At 55.4% G+C, this 21,076-nt stretch overlaps 1 protein-coding gene and 1 long non-coding RNA gene across 3 annotated transcripts; one reads left to right on the forward strand and one right to left on the reverse strand.

Annotated features, from left to right (window-relative positions):
* Nucleotides 1-518: 518 nt before the first annotated feature.
* Nucleotides 519-3,317, reverse strand: LOC136381048 (uncharacterized). The gene is made up of 3 exons (XR_010747013.1): nucleotides 2,942-3,317; nucleotides 1,519-1,608; nucleotides 519-694 (listed from the first exon to the last, which is right to left on the reverse strand). It is a non-coding gene; the product is annotated as an uncharacterized lncRNA (long non-coding RNA).
* Nucleotides 3,318-7,116: 3,799 nt separating this feature from the next.
* Nucleotides 7,117-20,533, forward strand: OSGIN1 (oxidative stress induced growth inhibitor 1). 2 transcript variants are annotated; one of them, XM_066349320.1, is made up of 6 exons: nucleotides 7,117-7,201; nucleotides 13,778-13,882; nucleotides 15,151-15,287; nucleotides 16,152-16,343; nucleotides 16,623-16,714; nucleotides 19,276-20,533. In XM_066349320.1, exons 2-6 carry the CDS (start codon nucleotides 13,816-13,818, stop codon nucleotides 20,222-20,224), a joined length of 1,437 nt encoding a protein of 478 aa, XP_066205417.1. In that variant the 5' UTR covers nucleotides 7,117-7,201; nucleotides 13,778-13,815; the 3' UTR covers nucleotides 20,225-20,533. The 2 variants fall into 2 exon arrangements, with proteins under 2 accessions (XP_066205417.1, XP_066205416.1); XM_066349319.1 differs by lacking the exon at nucleotides 7,117-7,201 and adding an exon at nucleotides 9,723-9,845.
* Nucleotides 20,534-21,076: the final 543 nt, after the last annotated feature.

The raw sequence follows: 21,076 nt of genomic DNA on the forward strand, positions 1-21,076 counted from the left end.
CCCCTGGTTGCCAGAGGTGGACGAGCCCATGCCTGCAGGACTGGTGAGGAGAGTGGAGCCAGGCCCACCCCAGTGACATTTTGGCCCCGCATGCCACCATTTGCGTCGTTGCCTGTAGTCCAGGAACTGTGCTGAGATGGGGACAGCCGGGCACCTGCTCATGCAGCAGGCCACGCAGCAGCTCCTCTCTCCTGGCCCAGACACCAGGCCACTCCTCCACCTCCACCCAGGCCCCAAACACATAGCGCCTCCAAGGCCCTGCCTGGACCTGACTGTGCCTGCGGGCAGTGCCCGGCCCTGCAGGGGGCAGATGGCCGGCTGCCCCGCATGCTGGAGAGAAGAAGCCTGTCAAGGGCCCCGGGGACTGTCAGGTCCTGCGGGTTGTAGCCCAGTGAGCAAGGCACGGCTCTTGTCTGCTCAGACAGACATCCCCTTGGGCTGGCCATCTCCGCGCCCAGCACTCAGCACAGCGCCCCGGTGCCAGCTTCGGACTGCCCTTCTCTAAGGACGGACAAGCAGGATTCGGTCAGGGCAGAAAACTTGGAAATGCAGATAAGAAACAACTCTACTATCGAGCCAGTGATGCTGCTGCTGCTGCTGATGATGATGAAGAGAACACGGACGGTGTCCAACCAGAAGTCAGCTGTCGTCTCAACTCAGGGCAGTATCAAGGGAGACCAGCGAGGTGCCATTTCTGGAGAAACCAAAACCACTCACAAGAGGCTCTGTCTCCTTTTAGGGAAGGAGTCAGGCAAAATCGCGCCACTGGGCCGCAGGAGGTGCTGCCAGTACACTAGCTCAGCCACTCTCTGTCCCTTCCTTGTCCCATCTGTAAGCTGCTAACACCACCACCTGCCTCTGAGAGCGGTGTGAGATGAACTTACACAAAGCGCTGAGCACGGGCCTGGCATCTGGTTAGGATGTGATAAGTCATAGCTCTCATGATGATCATTGTTATTCCAACCTCTGCGTTCTCTCCAGCTCACCGTGCTTGGCCGGCAATCCTAGCCCTCTCCCTCCCTCGCTTGGCTCCCGGCCCTGTCACCTTCGCCCCGAGCCAGTGGGGCCTCTAAGCTGCTTTGCAAGGTCCTCACGGGGTCTGCCTGTGGTTCTGGCAGCTCCAGAGTCCAAACCAGGAGGGGGGAGTACCACCCTGTGCGGATGCAGCCACTCAGCGCTGCGGGGCTCCGAGGAGGAGCAGGACTGCCTCCTCACAGGGCAGGGTGGTGAGCACCGACACCCGCTGTCGGGATGGCTCCACTGCTCTCAGCTTCATCCTGGCCTCCTCTCTTCCCCCCTCCTCCACCTCCCATCCGCAGGCTTTCAACATCATCTCTCTGCCAACAGCCCCACACTGACACCCCAGCCTCAGCACCCAGCTGGAGAGGTCTGCAGGCGTCTCACCGTGGAAGGGCAATGCTTGATTCCCCCGCACTCCTATATTCTCCCCTCGTCATCCATTGCACCGCTGAAACCAGAAAAATGCCGGGGGTTCTTGACACCTCCCTCCTCACTCACCCCTCGTGGGGGCTGGAGTCGGCTCAGGCACTGAGAACCAGATGTACACATCTCTTCCCATCTCTGCACTTCATGTCAGTGGCTTGAAATCTATTGTGGAAGGAATATTTTCACCTCAGGAATTGGCAGATGCTACAAATCAGGGCTCTTCTTTTGGGGAAGTCAGTCATTTGTTTCACATTTAGCAGGATACTGCTGCTCACTCTCCAATTTTAACCCCTCACCAAGTCCTGTTGATGCCAGCTCCAAAATGAGGCAAGCAACCCCTCCACTCTCCACCTAAACTGCCAGCATCTTGGTCCAGGGCACTGCCAATCCTTGCTGAGCAGCCACTGTGCCTACTACCTCTCTCTGTCTCACTCTGCCCAGTCCCAACACGCCCAGGCTTGAAGCCCCGATAATACCCAAGGTTGTCTCTGGGCCTCCAAGGCTCCATGTGGCCTGGCCTTGGCCAGCGCCTCAGAGCTCCTGCTGCTCCTCAGGAAGCAGCCCCTCCCTCCCCTAGGGCTTCCACACCTGCGCACCCGCCATTCCCCCCCTCATCTCCCCGCCCCCGCCATTGGGACCAAGCCCACCGCAGCCGAAATGCCGCTCCTCCAGGAGGGCTTCCACAGCACCCAGCACCACAACCCCCTCTCATTTGCTTCACTCTAACTCTGGACACTTGGCAATCAAGCACTTGTTGGCTTGTCTGGCCTGGTTCACGGAGACAAGGACCCTATTGGTTAACCAAGAACACGCTCACGAAAGCCTTTAGTTAGTATGATATAAGCCCAGCACACACCAGGCCTCAGGAAGTGCAAGCTCCAGGTACCCCTGGTTTGAACAGCAGAGAATCGGAGATGGAGCTAGAGAGGCCTGCCCAGAACCAGAGGACAGAGAGGCGGGCTGTCATGGGCAGAGCTGGAGGCGGCAGGTGAGGACGGTGTGGTGTGCCGCTCTGGGAGGAGGCCAGGGGGTCCGCTCTGGCAGGGCCTATAAGGGGGCCTAACAGCAGTGGGGAGCGCTGGAGGTGGTCCAGCAGGGAGTGCAGGCTCTACTTTGCCATTTGTAAAAGACTCTAGTCTAGAGGCATGTAGGGCCTCAGTAGAAAGGGACAGGGCTGTCCTCATAGACAGGACCCAGAGCCTTTCCACAGCCCTCTGCTTGGGACTTCACTGCTGGGCCTGGAGCTCTGCTCTGGGGCTGTTCTCCTGCCCCGCCACTGAGGGGAGGGGGAGCTCACAGGACACTAAGCGCACCAAGGCCTGGGGCTTTTTTAAAATTTTTTTAAAGCAGAATGTAAAGCAAAGAAAGCAAGTATGCCCATGCTTTCGGGGACAAAGAGCCACAGCTATCAGAGTGGAAACAGATCAGCAGCCCCAGGGCGGCTTCTGGCCTCTCTCTTGAGGTCATTGAACTTGGAGTAGAATGGACCACATACCTCTTAGAAGTGCCTGGAAGCAGAAGCGGCTCAGACGGCTGAGCAGCCTGGTGCTGCTCAGAGGGCTGAGGGGCCTGGGACAGCCCTCGGAGGGGTCACTGGTCCAGGAAAGGCCTCCAGTGGTGTGTGCAGGGCTCCATCTTCACCCTTGACCAACTCAGTATTCTCATCAAAGAAGTAAACATTTGGAAAGCATGCTAATCTATCTGCTCAGGACAGAGCCAAGAGGTCCCATTCATGATCAAAAACACGAGTCTATCAGAGAAGTCTGAAAGCAACAAGAGTGATTCATTCATCCAATTAATATTAGTTGAGCTACTACCGTGTCCCAGGCCCTGGGCTCAGCATTTGCAGAACATCAATGAACAAAACAGAATACAGGACATCCTTGTCTCAATGTGTCTTCACTTATTATGATTACTATTGTTTATTATACAAAGATAATGGCAATTAGAATTTTAAACATCTAAGCTTCCCGGCCCCGGCAATCATTCTAGCTCCCTTGCCCCGCCCCCCATTACTTTCCGGTTCCTGGCCACAGGCCCACGGCATCAGGCACAGCACCCACGTCATTCCAGAGTTGGCTTCCCTAGTTTCTATCATACTTTCCGCCTTGCCACCCGGCTCTGCAACTGCCATTTCCAGCCTGTCCCCCCAGTCTGCAGAATAGTCCTGTCTGAGCATTTGCCACCATTTACTGAACGATTCTCAGCAGTCGGGCACAGAAGTTGCAGAGGCTGTAGAACTGAGTCAGGGAAACCAAATCACGGTAAATGAGCAAGATGACATTGAGGTTCACTCAGTTGGTTGAGTCAATAATTCCTTGGGCTTGTCGTGAGGCCCCCACCAGGGTCACCAGCTGACCCCTGCCATCCCAATGGTCTGGCTCTCCTAAAGATATATGTCTCTTTTAGACCTTGTGACTATTCCTGAGACAGCATCGAGAATGTGGTTTACAAAAAGATGGGCCCTCTGGTGGAAGGGGGCGAATGTCCTGGGCACCTCCCCAGGCCACACAGTCTCCACCGTGTATCTCAGCTCAGATGCAAGAACAGAGGGAGCCCGCCCTGCTGCACACGGGTCTCCCCAGTGAAAGTCCCCATGTCCCCCCACTCCTAAGCACAGTGGTGTCAGAATCTCTGGGACTAGGGTCAGGGCATGGGTATACAGACCTTCGAATTCTCCCCCACGTGATTCTGTTGTGCAGTGGGGATGAGAAGAACTGCTGTGCTATTATTCATACCTCATGTACAAGAAAATGGAAGCTCAGAGAAGTTAAGTCACTTGCCCAGAGTCACACAGCTGAAAGTGGTGGAGCCAGAATACTGGTTTGTCTGACTTTAAAGTGGAAGCTTTTTACACCCCTGGCTGGACTCCTCGTCCACCCTGACAGGGAGAGAGGTACGTTCCTTCTCAGCCATAACTTTTGCCCTGGTTTTTTTTTTTGTTTTTTTTTTTTTTTTTTTTTTAGAGAGAGGAGAGAGAGAGACAGAGAGGGAGAGAGAGAGAGGAGAGAGAGACAGAGAAGGTGGGGAGGAGCTGGAAGCATCAACTCCCATATGTGCCTTGACCAGGCAAGCCCAGGATTTCGAACCGGCAACCTCAGCATTCCCAGGTCGACGCTTTATCCACTGCGCCACCTGCCCTGGTTTTTAAATTTAAAAATGGGGGGAATCCAGAAACACAGAATGTGGCTGGAGCCCTCCCCCCAGCTGACCCCTGTGCAGTCGCTCCTCCAGGGGCCTGCCCCAGACGCCCCCTCTAGCTCCTGACCTCCCTTGTCTTTCTGTGGGGGGCCAGGGCACGGCCTTCCCCAGCATTGACACTGTCTCCCCAGGCATCCATGGTGACCCCCCAGGTCATGAACCTGTGCTGAACCCTGGCAGCTCACACATGTCCTCAAGTGCCATGCAGGGGCTCTGCCACAGGCATACTGAGGTCTGAGCCTCCTCTCCCACTTCACTGCTGTGTGGCCTTGGGCAAGTCCCTCTGTTTCTTCATCTGCAAACTAAACTGGCTGTTGAAAATATTTTCCCAGCTCTCTGGTTGTCGGGAAGATCAGTGAGCTTAGGTGAATGACCAGGCTCTGTAAACAGTGAGGCACAGGGCAAATATTAGTTCCCCTGTCGGGTGCACCAGAAGGGCCAGGTCTTGTCATGCCTGGTCACAGTCCCAGTTCAGCCACATACCGTGACTTGAGGCCACATCTTGCACTCTCAGGGCCTCAGTTTCCTCACCTGCAGCATGGGAGAATAGTAACACCATGCCTTCCTCACTAGACTGGTATACGGGTTGAGTGTATGGCTCCCTGAAACACCCTACAGTGCGCGCGCCTCGTGAAGGGGTGGGCGTGGGGATAGGCGGGCTTTTCAGGAGAGTCCCTGAGCTGTGTCTTTGTACCTGAGACAGGAGGGGACTGTGTTCCTCTGTTTCTTCCTTGTCTGGCTTTTCCCTGGTGGTCCCCAGATTGTGCAGTAGCAGCCTGGGTTTGAGCCCCAGCTCTGCCGCCCATGCTGTGTGGCCTCAGGCTCAAGATTGGCTTCTGAGCTGCAGCTGTGTGTGGAGGAACTTCAGTCCACAGTGCCCAGCTCCTGGGCATACCCAGCAAGTGGCAGAGCTGTGGGAGCCACCACAAGGGAGAAGAGATGAGGAGCACAGGGGGAGGGGGGAAGGGGCATAGAGTGGTTCCTCTGAGTGCTCCTGGGATTCTTTAGGGAGAGAGGAATGGTGGTTTTGATGTGGGGGCAGAGGAGATCCATTTAAGAACCAGGACCTCCCAGAGAAGCATCCTGAGGCTACCCTACCTCCTCTTGCGCTGGTTCCCCGGCTCCCGAGCACGGGCAGGAGGCTTGGAGGAAGCCTGGAGGGTGGGGCAGGGTCTGCCAGACCAGGCAGAACAGGTGGATGAGGCTGAGCTCCCCCCCGAGTTCCAGGTCCCTGCCCTCCGCTGCACTGATCAGCTGTCACCCCCTTGCAAGCCCCGCATTGGCAATACCACTGCACAGATGAGGAATCTGAGGCTCCGAAGGGAAGTGTCTCTCCCACGTCACACTGCCCAGCCCCTTACAATGCTCCAGTGTGACCAACGGTCCTGGTTGCTCAGGACGGCGGGGTTCCCAGGTGCGGGGAGCCTTCAGCGCTAACCCTGGGAATGTCCCAGTCTGCAGCTGCCAGCGGTGGCACCAGGTCCAGCAGAAACCTGATGAGAGAGGAACGTGTAAATAAATGTCCCAGCAGCCACGTGAAACAAATAAAAAGCAACGGGTGATGTTAATTTCAATAATACATCTTATTTAACCCAAGGTGTCCAAAATATTTTCATTTCCATATGTAATCCATGTAAAAATTACTCATGAGTCCTTCCTGCCTCCTTCCCTTTTTTACTGTCCTAACTTGGAAATCTATTTAGTATGTACTTAACACAGTGAAATTTGCCAGATAAAATACAGAGTGTCCAGGTAACTTTGAATTTCAGATAAATCATGGGAAAAAAATTTAGTGTAAGTATATCCCAAATATTGCATGGATATACTCGTACTGAAAGTTTATTTCTTATTTATCTGAAATCCCAAGTTCCCCGGATTTTTACTTGCTAGGCCTTCCACCCTACTTTCATCACATCTGAATTCAGAGGCTCACGTTTCAGGTGCTTAATAGCCCCTTGAACTTGTGGTGGAGAAGGGGACAGGGCAGGCTGAGAGGAACCAGGATGCCCGGTGGAGTCCGAGAGCACAGGTCCCCAGAGTCAGCCTGCCAAGGGCCCGCTCCGCTCCTTCCCTCTCCACAGCCTCCGCTTTACCTATCACCCCTTTGTCCGCCTGTGACATTCTCTCTCTTTGTCTTAGTCAAGCTTTCTGGAAGCAATTCAACACATTCTATTTCTGATAATCTCTGGTCAATAAACAGATGACAGGGAAGAAAGTCCACATCTCGCCCACAATTCTCCATATCAGCAAATATTCAAAATGGGAAAACAGGTCAGGGCCAGCGGGTGGCGGGGCTGGTCAGGGAGGAAATACAGGCCGGAGCCAGGGGATGAAGGTCCCAGGAGCCCCCTTCCCAGTGCTCCTCCATCCCCAGCCTACCCAAGCCTCAGCCTCACCCTGAAGCGGGAGCCTCTGACCCTGGGGTGTCTCTCTCTCTCTCTCTCTGCCTCAGCTTCCACGTCCAAAGCCCTGGGAAGGTGCCCACCAGAGCCCTGGGATGGGGACGTGGGGCCGGCGCGGCGGCCGCGGGGGAAAGGTGCAGCCTGCACGGGAGGTAGGTCACCGTGGCTGTGCCGTGGCCCTCGGGGGCTCCTGTGTGGTCAGACCCCCAGGGATCCTGGGCTGCTTGCGGCCTGCAGGTTTAGCGTGTCAAAGAGTGTTGGCAACGAGGCCACAGCTGGAGCAGGGGCCCAGAGAGGTAGACCACCAGCCCGAGGTCACACACACAGCAGCAAAGCTGAGGCCTGGAGCAATGGGCTTCCCTCTGTCCCCCCACATGCTACGTGATCCCGGGGCGGGGGGGGCGGGGGGACGGGACACTACAGCCAAAGAGCCCAGGAGGAAAGGACTGTGCCTGTGCGTGCATTTTCCCCGGTTAACGTGAGGCTCCGAGGAGGCAGTGCCTCGCCCGAGCTCATCCAGCCGGTAGGGCTGAGCCCCGAGACCAGCTCTACCCAGCCCACCCCGACCCACGCCAGGTGCTGCCCAGCCCGGGCTGGTCATGTGATTGCGTGGCTGAGAGTAAAATGAAAGTGTGGGACTGCTTGTTCAAAAATTACTAAGGATTTTCAGGCGATGACAGCAGCAGTGAACCAAGTGCAGGGCCTTCTGAGGGTGAGGTCCCGGGCGCAGGCACACAGCCAGGAGCCCAGACCGGGCCCCAGCAGGCTGGCCCCGGAGGCTGGCTCCGTGCTGCCGCCCTCCCTCTCATCGCCCCAGCCCCTGAGGACCTGGGGTGGACCCGACTGCCTGACCTCTTCCCTCAGCCCAGGACCACCAGCCCCTCCCCGTGCCAACGCTGCTCCCCACTCTCTGTCTCTCTGCCTCTCTGCCTCTCTCTCCCTCTTCCTCTTCCTCTCTGCATGTCCCAGTAAGTCTCTGCATCCTCAGAAAGCCCTGAAGTCAGACCTGGTCCCCTGTGACCACCAGGATTAGGAACAAGATATCTCCCTGGCACAAAACACAAGGACCACCAGCACACTCCAGTAACCCACACGTAGCGTGCTGGTGAAATGTTTCTAAAAATCAGAAGTCATGCCAAAATCCGGGGTGAATACAATACTGCAACAAGATGTCAAACAAACACAGCACTGGTGATCCGATTCTTTGCACCAGGCTTCAAAATGGCTCAGCACTTCAAAATAATTTTGTTATTTTTTTTTTTTAATTTCATTAAGATGCTTTTTTTTTTTTCTGCTTTTTTTTGTATTTTTCTGAAGCTGGAAACGGGGAGGGACAGACAGACTCCCGCATGCGCCCGACCGGGATCCACCCGGCACGCCCACCAGGGGCAACGCTCTGCCCACCAGGGGGCGATGCTCTGCCCCTCCGGGGCGTCGCTCTGCCGCGACCAGAGCCACTCTAGCGCCTGGGGCAGAGGCCAAGGAGCCATCCCCAGCGCCCGGGCCATCTTTGCTCCAATGGAGCCTTGGCTGCGGAAGGGGAAGAGAGAGACAGAGAGGAAGGGGGGGGGTGGAGAAGCAAATGGGCGCTTCTCCTATGTGCCCTGGCCGGGAATCGAACCTGGGTCCCCCGCACGCCAGGCTGATGCTCTACCGCTGAGCCAACCGGCCAGGGCCCATTAAGATGCTTTCTTGATCTGTCCGTGTTCTTGGAACCCCCTTAAGTTTTACTTGCAAGGTGAGTTCTTCACTCGCCACTCCCAGACCCCTATCCACTGGGCAGGGCTGCAGGAGAAGTCCCCAGATAAAAGGGTGACACGTGGGGGACAATCACATGGATAATGAAAATAACAGCTACTAGGCACACTGAGGTCTGCGGGCCAAACACTGTCCCCGCCCCATCCCGCCCTCCCTCCCTTCTGGAGCTCCTACTGGGTGCTAAGCACTGTTCCAGACGCAGGACAGACCGGAACCAGTTACACTTCCCTCCCCACACAGACCCACATCCTGGTTTGGGGAGAGAGACAATAAAATAAGCAAGAATCAGCAGCATGTGAAGTGTGCACTGCTGCCAGGGAGCACAGCGAAGTGGGAAGAGGCAGGAGGCAGGGTCACCAAAACGAGACCCAAGTGGGGGGGGGCTGATGCTTGACCCCCAGTTTTCAAACAAGGAAACTGAGGCAGCTTGCCCAGGAAGGAGCAAAGCTGGGTTCTCAGCCCAGGCAGCTTGGTCCCAGAGGGCAGGGTTGTTGTTGTTTTTGGGGGGAAGGGGGTAGAGGCAGAGTGGAGACACCAGTGGAACCAAGTGGAATGAGGGGACGGAACTCTTTTCTCCACTTAAAGGGGCCACCTCTACATTGGGCAGAGATCTGTCTCCTCCTCCCTAAGGGAAAAAGCCAGGTTGGCTCATTCAGGGGTCCCTGGTTTCTCCACTCACTGACTGAGCCCCAGGGGTGGGGACCAGCCTCGTCAGCGCCCAGTCCCTCCCTCTGCCACACGGACCACCCTTTGGGAGGACTCCTTTAAGGCTGACCCCGGAGCACGCAGGATGATTGCCAAGTTCATTCATCCAGGGGCCCCTGCTGACTCACGCTTATGAAAGTGATTTTTCTGGCCCCGCCCACCGCCCGCCTCTTCCCAACCCTTGAAATACCCTAGCTTGCCCCGGCCTTTCACAGCTTCTTGGATCCCCCAGGGGTAACAGGCGTCCTCCCTCTGTGGACACCCTGACCTCCCGGCCCTCACAGTGTCCGATCAGGCCAGGCTCACTGGTCCCCCTCATCCCCTGCGGTTCAGGTGAGTAGCTGGGGCAAGGTGAGGGGGAGGGATGAGACATAGTGGCATGTCCTGGGCAAGGGGTGGCCAGCAGGGCCCTGGAGCCAGGCAAGGGAACCACCAGGTGGTCCTGAGAGGAGGCCCACCCTGGCTTCCGGGCAGCAGGATTCTCCCCCACCACCAGGTTCCTCTTCCTGGCCATGCCCGTCTCCAGGTGCTTGGCAACCTCAGCCGGACAGCTGCCTGCTGCAGTCAAAGTGCACCCCGGCCATGTGACACTGCTCTTGGCAGGAAAGAAAGAGGGGTGTAGCCAAACGTGGGCGTGCTGCCCGGTGTCTCGAGGCCACTGGGTTCTGAAGCCAGACTGGGCGCTTCCCTCAGGGTCCCTGCCTCTCCTGTTCACGTGAGGCAGAGTCCAGGGACTCGGCTTCTCGCGGAAACTCAGGGGTGCCGGGATCAGCAAGTCTGGGGACCTCAGGCTCCACCTGACGGAGGCTCAGGGGGCAGAGCGCCTCTTCATCCGCCCCCTGCCACACCCTCCTGTCACTTTCTTGGTGGCGCTGACAGGTATTAAGGGGTAGGATTTGTGATCGCGGGCATGGTCTTGGACATTCCTGGGTGACTTAGTCAAGCCACCTCCTTCCTCCTGACCTCTGGCCTCCCTTCGGTTAAGAAAATCCACCTGGAGGAGTTGCGATGTCACATGAGCAAAGGGCCAGTGTGTCAGCCATGTAGGTGTCCCAGAGCTTAGAGCAGTTAGAAGCTTAAGACCTCAGAAGTTCCAAAGCTACAAATGTAAAAAAACAAACAAACATCATTTCCAGTGCAATTTTTTTCCATTTTGTTTATGCTTATCTGCTTTTGTGAATTTGAATCAGCTTTTTTTTTTTTTATCAGTTTTTAATGTTAATTTTTCTAGATGATATTTGCCAACTTAACCAAAGGGACTTACACAAAAAGTTAATATTAAAAATTGACTGCTTTAGCTCCACAAAACTAAGATGCATAAAAGAAATGGAAACAGTAAAACTGTCAAATTGTCTCTTTCAGTTGGCAGCGTGCCTTCTCCTGAAGTTAGGAGAGCTTTAAGCTGCTCTGGACTTTGTGATGTCTGTGTCACTGCACAGGAAGTGACCACTCGGGTCAGCCCTGGGGTGACCTCATGGGTGCGACATCCAGAACCTTCTGGGAGTTAGCACTGGACTTGGAGCACAAATGCCCTGGTGGGAAACAGGCCCCTCTGCCTCCTGTGAAACATGCTAGGGCCATCAGTCCGATCCCTCACCTGTCACTGAGGGCTCCTGCAGACACCCCCCCCCCCCACATTGCGCCATGGTAGGGTTCGAAGAGAGAGGAGGTGAAGGGGTGGCTGGGGTGGGTGCACCAGGGGAGCTCGGAGCAGGCTGGCATCCTCACTGGGGGGACGTAGGGTATCTAGGTGATCTCAGCCCATGGGGATCAAACTCTAATTCCATCACCCACTGGCTCTGGGACCTCGGGAGCATGGCCTCGCCTCCCCAAGCCTCAGTCTTCTCGTCTGTAAAGTAGGTTACCATGAGGATTAAAGGAGCTGATGCATAGGGAGCATTTAGCAAGGACGTCACACACATCCCCTTTGCTGTTACTCCTGGGGACAGTGAAGATGAGGAGCAGGTGCCCCAGGGGCTGGTTGAAGGCAGCAGGAGAAAGTGAGAGAAGCAGCAGCTCTGGGAACTAAGTTCCATCTCCAGGGCCACCGGTAGTTACGGAGAAGCCGCCCCGTCCCAGCTGGGAGCGTCAGCCTCCTGGCCCTCCTCCCGCCACCAGCGGGGACCGGGCAGTAGGGTGAGCAGAGACAGATGAGCGCTGTACACTTTCACACTTTCAGCCTGGGCCGGGGGCCTCTGCAGGAGCTGTCACGCCCTGTCACACTGCACTCTGGAAAAAGATGGCCTGGACTCAATCCAGCTCAGCCTGTGCAAGCCAAGGCAGAACTCCTCACACAGCATACAGGGATGTAAGAAGCTTTGTGGGCCTCAGTTTTCCCATCTGTAATATGGGAATGATTGTAAGAGCACTTACAACAAACCAATTAAATGAAAATTAAATTAGTTAATGTATACAAAATGTTTAGAACATACTTGGCTCCTAGCCAACTGCACAGCCATACAGGAATGTTAGCCTGTTGTATGAGTGGTGGTGGTTTGCCCCACAATCCTCTCCTCAGGCACACAGAACAGGCCTCTGCAGGAACTGGCCCCCCACATCCGCTGGATGCCACCATTTGTCTCCCCAGGGCGATGCGGGGCACAGCAGGCTCACCCAGACAGGAGAGGGAGGCTGTCCCGGGCCCTAAGCCCTAGCTGAGGTGACAGGCCGAGCGGCATGGTCACAGGCAAAGGCCTGACGCCAGAAGTGCTGCACGACCCCGAGAAACCCCTGCAGCCTCGCTCAGCCCTGGTTCTCACGGCCGTTCAACCGGAAAGCAGTGCTGACGGTAAGGTCTGCACTCCGCCGGTGTGAGAACTTGAGAAGTGTTTAATTACCCACCAGCTAGCAAGTAAGTGCCCACCCACTCCTCAAACACTCCCATGGATGTTGACTTGTGGCCCATGGGACATGGGACGGCAGGGCTGCTGGACAGTCGGTGAGGCGGGGCCCTGTCAGCGGGTTGGGGGATGTGGAGAGAAGGTTGGTCTGGACCAGGGGTCCCCAAACTACGGCCCGCGGGCCACATGTGGCCCCCTGTGGCCATTTATCCGGCCCCCGCCGCACTTCCAGAAGGGGCACCTCTTTCATTGGTGGTCAGTGAGAGGAGCACAGGATGCGGATGCATAGGACGCCGCAAAGCACGGTGTCACTCACGTACAGTACTACTTCCGGTGACGTGGGATGCAAGCATCACTCCGGAAGTGCATCATATGACGCACATCCGGTCTGCGGCTGCGGCGCCCCACATTGAAATACTGGTCAGTTTGTTGATTTAAATTTACTTGTTCTTTATTTTAAATATTGTATTTGTTCTCATTTTGTTTTTTTACTTTAAAATAAGATATGTGCAGTGTGCATAGGGATTTGTTCACAGTTTTTTTTATAGTCCGGCCCCCCAGCAGTCTGAGGGACAGTGAACTGGCCCCCTGTGTAAAAAGTTTGGGGACCCCTGGTCTGGACTCTTCAGCACCTACCGCCCTAAAAACTAAATTTGGGTCCCCTTGAGTGGTTCTGGCCTGTGGCCAGCAGGGGGCGCTGATGCTCCACAAATGAGCAGGTTTACAGGCATTTTCCCAAAACCAAGTTACTCCAGGCTTCCAAATTTCCTCCTAGTCCACGTGTTCCAACCAAATCCCCAGGGCAGGCAATAAACTCAGGTCTTTCCCCAGTTGGCAGATTTGCTGAAGGCAGATGCTTCTCCTACATGACCTCACTGTGTCCCTGACAGCCCTAGGGAGTAGCAACATTATTCCCATTTTACAGATGAGGAAGTTAAGACCCAGGGAAATTCAGGAATGGGCCCGTGGTCACCAGCTAGGAAGCACCTCACTGGGGCCAGGTGATGGCTCCAAAGTCCACCAAGCTACACCCAAGACCTGAGGGCTGAATTGCAGGCTGGGCCAGATGGCTAGCACAGAAGTGCTGGGCAGGGACTGCCCCCTCCCCACCCCTGGCTTGAATATGGATAACAGGCTTTGGGTATTGTTACTGCCCCATGGGTGAGATGGGGAGAGTGGATCGAGGCTCAGAGGGACAGAGGTGAGCAGGCTGGGGACTCTGCATGATTGGGGGAGGAGAGAGGGCCTGACTGGAATGGAGCAGGTGTGAGACAGGAAGAAGGGAGAACAGAGTGACATCCTTATACGCCTCAGGGAGGACCTTGGGGTCGACCCCGAGGACCACAGGAGGACGCCTTATATATAGGAAGGGACCGCGTGACACCCAAGGCTCACCCAGTGGCCCTTCCTTCCCTGTGCCTCCAGGTGAGCTGCCAGCACCAGGCCCCCAGCCCACTGCAGCTATGAGCAACTGGAGGAAGGACCACGTTGGTGCCAGCAGCTCAGAGCCCCTCAAGGTCATCATTATCGGTGAGTGTTCCCCGGGGGCGGGGCGGGGGGGCGTCGCTGAGCTCTCTAGGGGGCCCCAGCATCAGAGGGCAGGAGCTAGACTGGGCCAGACCTGGACTTTTTTCTTTTCTTTTCCTTTTTTTTTTTTTTTCATAATTGTTGTCTTTAAAATTAGTCACTGAGCATTCACTATGTGCCCAGGGCTATGTTTATAATTTATGCAATATTGTTCTATGTCATCGTCCTAAGAGCCTGTGAGGCAAGAGCAGGGAGGGTGAGGGCCTGGGCTGAGTCTGTGTGTTCCTGTGCCCTCCCCGAGCCTGGCACCATGCTGGGTGCCCCTGTGAGAGGGTGCACAGCTGAAACGTATGGCCCTGTCCTCAGGTCTGCAAAAATGGGGAACAGATGGCCCCGCCTCCAGGCAAGCATCAGGTTGAACCACATGAAATATGGCTCATTTTGTACAACAGTTGAACGTCAGCAATTTCATGTGGTTCATCCTTTCTTAGTAATCTACATATGGGTGATGTTCTGAATAGGGCAAGATAAAGGAAGAGGGGGAAAGATAAGAAGAGAAGCAATGTCATGAGGTTAATTGCCCAAGAAATGCCACAGATAAACTGTGTGATTCATGCAGACTTGGGGTCAGGAGGCCCCCAGGTGGCTTAGCACCCTTCCTGAGCACCCAAGGTCCCCAACTCACCCCCAGAGCACGTAGCAATCTGCACTATAATATTTCACTCATCCATCTGACTAGCTGGACGGTTAGCTCTGGAAGGACAGGACTAGTTCAGAGTTATCTCAGACTCTCGGTGGTTTGCTGTGTGACCACAGGCAAGTTAATTAACATCTCTGTGCCCTAGCTTCCTTCAGCAAAGGAGGAAAAGAGTAGTGGGCACCTCACTGAAGTCATTGGGAGAGCTCAGTGGAATGATGCAGGCCCTTCGGGGGCAGGAACAGCAGCAGCAGCTGTCAGTTTATTATTATTTTTTTAATATTAAAATCCTTTGACACAAAGCTTGGCACACAGTCAGCAGTCAGTAAATGTCAACGGTTATCACCACAACCTTACTGTCATTTAAGTGGTACAGCTCCTGGCACCTACTAGGTGCTCAACAGTTGTTCGTTACTTTGTTAGTAACCTGGCACATGCTAAAGGCTTAATAAATGTTTTATTTTTATGAATGAAGAGTGATTCAGTGTACGAGTCAGATCAAGACCAAAGCCCTAACAGCAGCGATCTCTTGCATCCCAGAGCACTGCCCTCTGACCGTGCCCTCTTTCCCCAGGCAATGGTCCCTCGGGCATCTGCTTGTCCTACCTGCTCTCCGGCTACACCCCCTACGTGAAGCCGGGTGCCGTCCACCCACATCCCCTGCTGCAGAGGAAGCTCCCTGAGGCACAGGGGGTCTCCCTCCTGGACCAGGTGGGCCAGGGCTCTGGGGTGGGGTGGCGGTGGGCACCCCTCTGGGGAAGCTCTCCCAGAAGCATGCACTTGTTAGACAAGCCCAAACATGGAACGTAAGAGGCCACAAATAAGCCATGGAGACTGTGAAAGAGAAGCCAGGGCCCAGGGCTGCCTTTTGAGACCTACAAATGCCCCCAGCAGCTGTCCCACCTCCCCTGACTGGGGCTTCTAAGCTGGGCACGATTTTGCTCTCCAGGGGACACTTGGCAATACCCGTAGACAATGGCAGTTGTCACAACTGGAAGGGAGCTACTACTGGCTTAGGGGGCGGAGGCCACAGAGGCTGCTGGGCCTCCTGCTGTGCACAGGGTGACCCCACCACAGCGAGTCAGCCAGCCCAACGTCAGGAGGGCCAGCCTGAGAACCCCTACCCGGGGTTTTCTCGTCCCACTGTCTCCTGCCCAGCAAGCCTTACAGATTCCCCCTCCTCGCCTGTTGCCTTCCTGGAGGCCACTCACTGTCCACCCTCGGTGTCACCAACCTCCCCACCCCCCGCCCTCCAGTTGGTGGATGAGGAAGTAAGCCAGGGTTTGGTCTAGATCAGCATTTTTCAGAATGCTTTCTACAGGACACTAGTTCCTCAGTATCCTACGCAGAGAAAATGTTCCTATTCCAGTATGTCTGAGAGACACTGGATTTAGCACAATTCAACAGGCAAATGGCAGCTACAGGACTTGTCAGAGCCTGTAATATACCGTTGTCTATTATCTCCTTCTGAGCGGCAGCATTCCCCAGCTTATCTCACCACCCTGATATTCGGGTGGGAACGCAGGACTTGGGCAGCCATCGTCTGGTGCCCCTCTGACCTGTCACCCCCTCCAGGACCTGGAGTACCTCTCTGAAGGCCTCGAAGGCCGGTGCCAAAGCCCCGTGGCCCTTCTCTTCGATGCCCTCCTGCGCCCGGACACAGACTTCGGGGGAAACATGGAGTCCGTCCTCACGTGGAAGCTCCAGAAGGAGCGAGCCATCCCCCACGTGGTGCTGGGCCGGAACCTGCCTGGGGGGGCTTGGCACGTAAGTGGGACCGGGAGGGCGGCAAGGGGGTGGCCGAATCTACGTGAAGTCTTGGGGAGACTCCCACCCTAACTCAGGGTTAGGACTGTTCCGTTTCCCACATCTCCCTATCCGCCCAGCCCTCCTCCCTTCCTCTCCCCTCCCCCCCTCCTTACTTCTCCTCCTCCCCTCCCACTCTCCCTCCCTCCCACTGAGTGAGCTCAGGCCTCCTGTGCCCTCCAGCCCAAGTGGGTAGGGGTCTAGCAGAGGCCTGGACCAAAAGACTCCTTTTCCACACAGTGCATTGAAGGCTCCATGGTGACCCTGAGCCAAGGCCAGTGGATGGGGCTCCCGGACCTGCCGATCAAGAACTGGATGCGCAGGAAGCGGAGGTGAGGCCCCCGGAGAAGCCCAGGGTGGGCAGGGAAGGCCAGGGCCAGCCCCCACGCTGAGCCAGGAGCCAGAGGTAGAGGGGCTTTGGGGATCCTCCTATTCCGGGGGGGGGGGTAACTGAGGCTCCGCTGGGAAAGGGACTTGCACAGGACCACACGGCATGTGGTCAGCAGGGCTCACCCCAGGCCTCCTTGTCCACCACTCCTTTTCCGTCCCCCATGGCCCCTGACGAGGCCTTCCCCTAGCATCCCAGCCTCTAAGGAGGGGCTGACAGTCGTCTCCCCGCCATGCTCTGCTCCGTGCTCCCCAGTCCTCAGGCCTCCTGCTGCCCCTCCCACCATTCTGAGTCTGGCCTGGAACAATCTCTCCTTCTAGGTCAATTAAAAGGATATACTTCCTTTGTTTATTTATTCATTTATTTTAATGCTCTTGCATTAGAAACACAACCACACTATAGGCAATTGAACATTGAGAGAGGAAAGTCACCCCGAGCCTACACTTCTGCCTATTGCTGTCTCATCTCAGGCTGTTTTCTCCCCGTCTTGTTTCTTGCTCCTTACGAACACACTGCACACCTCTGACTGCCCTGGAGATAGTTAAGTCACTGAATAAATGTGTTCCAGCGCTGTTTGTCCCGGGGCGCGAGGCATAGAGAAGCCCAGTGGTCCAGAGCGTGGGCCACCTCTGCGTGATGTCTGCCCCATTTCCTTCACCCTCGGGCTGTGATGGAGACATGGTACGCCCACCCAGCAAGCACACAGCCTCTCCAGGACTCAGTCTGTCTCTCTGACATTTTGTCCCTGCAGATTTGGTAGAACATCCAATGCATAGCCATATATTAACAGACAGGAACTTAAATTTCACTTGTAGACATGCTCTTTTATAGCCAACTTAGAAAATGTAACATTATGTCATAGCATCGCATGTGGTGAGTACCGTATTTGCAACCATCCTTGTGCATGGCCACGTAATATTCCCCAGGGAGAGTGAGCATCTCCATTGGCTACTTCCTATGCGCAGAGCCTGGTGCTTAGCTGATGGAGCTGAACCCCCGACAGGGGTACTCCCTGCCCTCGAGGGGCTGCCGCGGTTCCCAAACCACTGCCCTGTCGCGCAGCTTTCACTCTAACACGCCATCTTCACAAGCAGCACCGAGCTAACGTCTTCTGAGGGCCAGTCCTTTAAAACAGAGAAGGGGAAATGAGAAACCCACAGAAATTCCCGAGTTCCAGTTTCAGTAGCAGACTCCTGAGTTAGGCTGGCTGGAGCGGCCCCAGGGGCTGAGCCTGAGCTCATGCTGCAGCTGGTTGTGCTGGCTGTCCTTGGGATTCCTGGTAGGTACATTTACCTCTAAGAGCATGTCCACAGTTGGGGAAATTAACTGCCCTTAAGGGCACGCAGGTACATACAGGGTGGGGCTGAGAGGATGCCACAGCCTGCACCTCAACCACTCCCCACACTGGCCCAGACAGCGTGGTGACAGTAACAAAATAATAATAATAATAATAACAACAACAATGGTCCCTGTTGTTACTGTGAGTACTGGGGACTATGCTAAGTGCTTTTACCTGGGTTATTCTTTTAATAAACTTGTTTACTGAAATATATATGTATGGAAAGGCCCACAACTCGTATGTGTACAGGTAGACAAGATTCCTCTTTCTTTATTTCTTTATTTAACTTATTGATCTTGAGAGAGAGGGGGGGGGAAGGGTGAGAGGGAGAGAGAAAAAAAGATCCATTTGTTATTCCACTTACGTATGCATTCATTGCATGCATTCCTGTCTGTGCCCTGACTGGGGACTGAACTTGCAATGTATCCGAACGACACTCTAACCAACTGAGCTACCTGGTCAGGGCAGTGGATGAAATTTCTCAAAGTGCACACATCGGCGGCCAGCCACCCAGACTCAAGAAATAGATCCCCTCTCCCCAGAACCTCCTCAGACCCTTCCCAATCCCTGTCCCCTTCTCCTCCCCAGAGGTAACCATTGTTGACCTCTGACTCCATAGATTAGTTTTGCCTGTTTCTGAACTTATGAAAACGGAACCCTACCATATTTATGCACGACATGATTTAGTCCTAGAAGTAATATTAGTAGTAGCCAGCCCTTATCTGTCACTTATTGCCTGTCAGCTTCTCTCCTAAGCTCTTCATTCCTATCGTCATGTAATCTGATCAACAATGGCATGAAACAGGTGCTGTCACCGTCATCACTCTCATTTTGCAATGAGGAAACTGAGGCAGAGTTCCAGGAAACAGCTCATTGGTGGCAAAGTCAGGATATGAACCCAGGCCATCTGCATCTAGAGGCCACACTCTCAATCCCACCCTAAGATAATCTTATCAGCTCCATTTTACAGAAAGGGAGACTGAGGCTCCGGAGAGGTTAAACCACCTGGTTGAGTACTAAGGCTGGTGGGTGGCACAGCCATAATTGGCTCCAGGACCTAACACTAGCTTGGGCTTCCCTGTCCCACCTCATTAAGCACCCACACACATGCGCACACATGCCCCAGCCTATTCTCTGTCCCTCACCCTTCGTGTCCTCCCCCGCAGAGGTCTTCGTAACAGCCGTGCCACAGCTGGGGACATTGCTCACTACTACAAGGACTATGTGAACAAGAAAGGCCTGGGGCACAATTTTGTGTCTGGCGCCGTGGTCACGGCCGTGGAGTGGGGGATACCCGAGCCCAGCGGCTCTGGGGCCCAAGACACCAGCCCCCTCTTCCAGGTGAGCGGCTTTCTGACTGCCGAGGATCAGAGCCAGCAGCCCTTCTCCCTGTATGCCCGCAACGTGGTCCTGGCCACAGGCACATCGGACAGCCCGGCCCGGCTGGGCATCCCTGGGGAGAACCTGCCCTTCGTCCACCATGAGCTGTCAGCCCTGGAGATGGCCATGAGGGTAGGCACAGTGACTCCAGCCTCGGACCCCGTCCTCATCATCGGCGCAGGGCTGTCGGCGGCTGACGCGGTCCTCTACGCCCACCACTACAACATCCCCGTGATCCATGCCTTCCGCCGGTCTGTGGACGACCCTGGCCTGGTCTTCAACCAGTTGCCCAAGATGCTGTATCCTGAGTACCACAAAGTGCACCAGATGATGCGGGAGCAGTCCATCCTGTCACCTAGCCCCTACGAGGGCTACCGCAGCCTCCCCGAGCACCAGCTGCTCCTCTTCAAGGAGGATCGCCAGGCTGTGTTCCAGGACCCCAGGGGCCTCCAGAAGGTCTTTGGCATCTCCCTGGTGCTGGTCCTCATTGGTTCCCATCCCGACCTCTCCTTCCTCCCTGGGGCAGGCGCTGACCTCGCCATGGACCCTGACCAGCCACTGAGCGCCAAGAGGAACCCCATCGACGTGGAGCCCTTCACCTACCAGAGCACACAGCAGGAGGGCCTGTACGCCATGGGGCCGCTGGCCGGGGACAACTTTGTGCGGTTTGTGCAGGGGGGGGCTCTGGCTGTGGCCAGCTCCCTGCTAAGAAAGGAGGCCAGGAAGCCACCCTAGCACTCCACGGACATCCTCACACCCATACCCAAAAGAGGAGGAGAGATCACCATAGCCCTGCTGGACACAAGATGCCCCAGGGGATAGGAGTGGCCATGAGCTTACACAACCGGCTTCTTGGATGAAGAGGAGTGTAGAACCCAGGCTGCCGGGACTCAGACCAGTGCCCAGGGTGGGAACAGTGACCCAGAACTGCGATTTGAGGTGAAAGGTGCAAGTATGAGCAGGGATCACCAGGGCCAGCTGAGCACCGAGCCAGGAAGACGTCAGGCCCACTCCTTCCAGAATCAGGTCCCAAATAAAACCAGCGCCTGCTTCTACTCATGTGTCTTGAGAATTCTGTTCTTGGAGAAGGGCAGGGTGCTCAGGAACCTGCTCTAGGAGCTAGGGGTAAGGACAGGGCTATATGGGAGGAGGTGCTTGGGCTGGGGTTTAGGGGACAGGGAATGGTGCCCCAAGTGTGGCAGATGAGAAGGCAGCTTGTTAGAGAAGTGAAGGGAGGGTGTGTATGAGGATTGGGGTGTTGCAGAGGTGTTTCAAGCTTCCTCCCACTCTCCCTTGTAGCACATTTTTGCCTTTCAGCCCCTTATGTCACCATGCTTCCTTCACCAGCCACAGGGCCTTTGCACATGCAGGTCTCTAGCACACTTTCCATCCTTTCTTTAACCCTTCCACTTCTTCCACTCTCTCAGTGTAAGAATCATTTCTTCTGGGAAGCATTTCTAATACAAACCCCTCCATGGGCATCAGGGTAAATGACCAGCTCATGGCCCAGGGGGCCACCTCTTCATAGCAGTTCCGTTTTAATGGTTCATTTATTTGTGGAATCTGTCCAGTAACTGGCTCTGCCCA

Source organism: Saccopteryx leptura, chromosome 9 (genome assembly GCF_036850995.1).
Source record: "Saccopteryx leptura isolate mSacLep1 chromosome 9, mSacLep1_pri_phased_curated, whole genome shotgun sequence".
Taxonomy (NCBI): domain Eukaryota; kingdom Metazoa; phylum Chordata; class Mammalia; order Chiroptera; family Emballonuridae; genus Saccopteryx; species Saccopteryx leptura.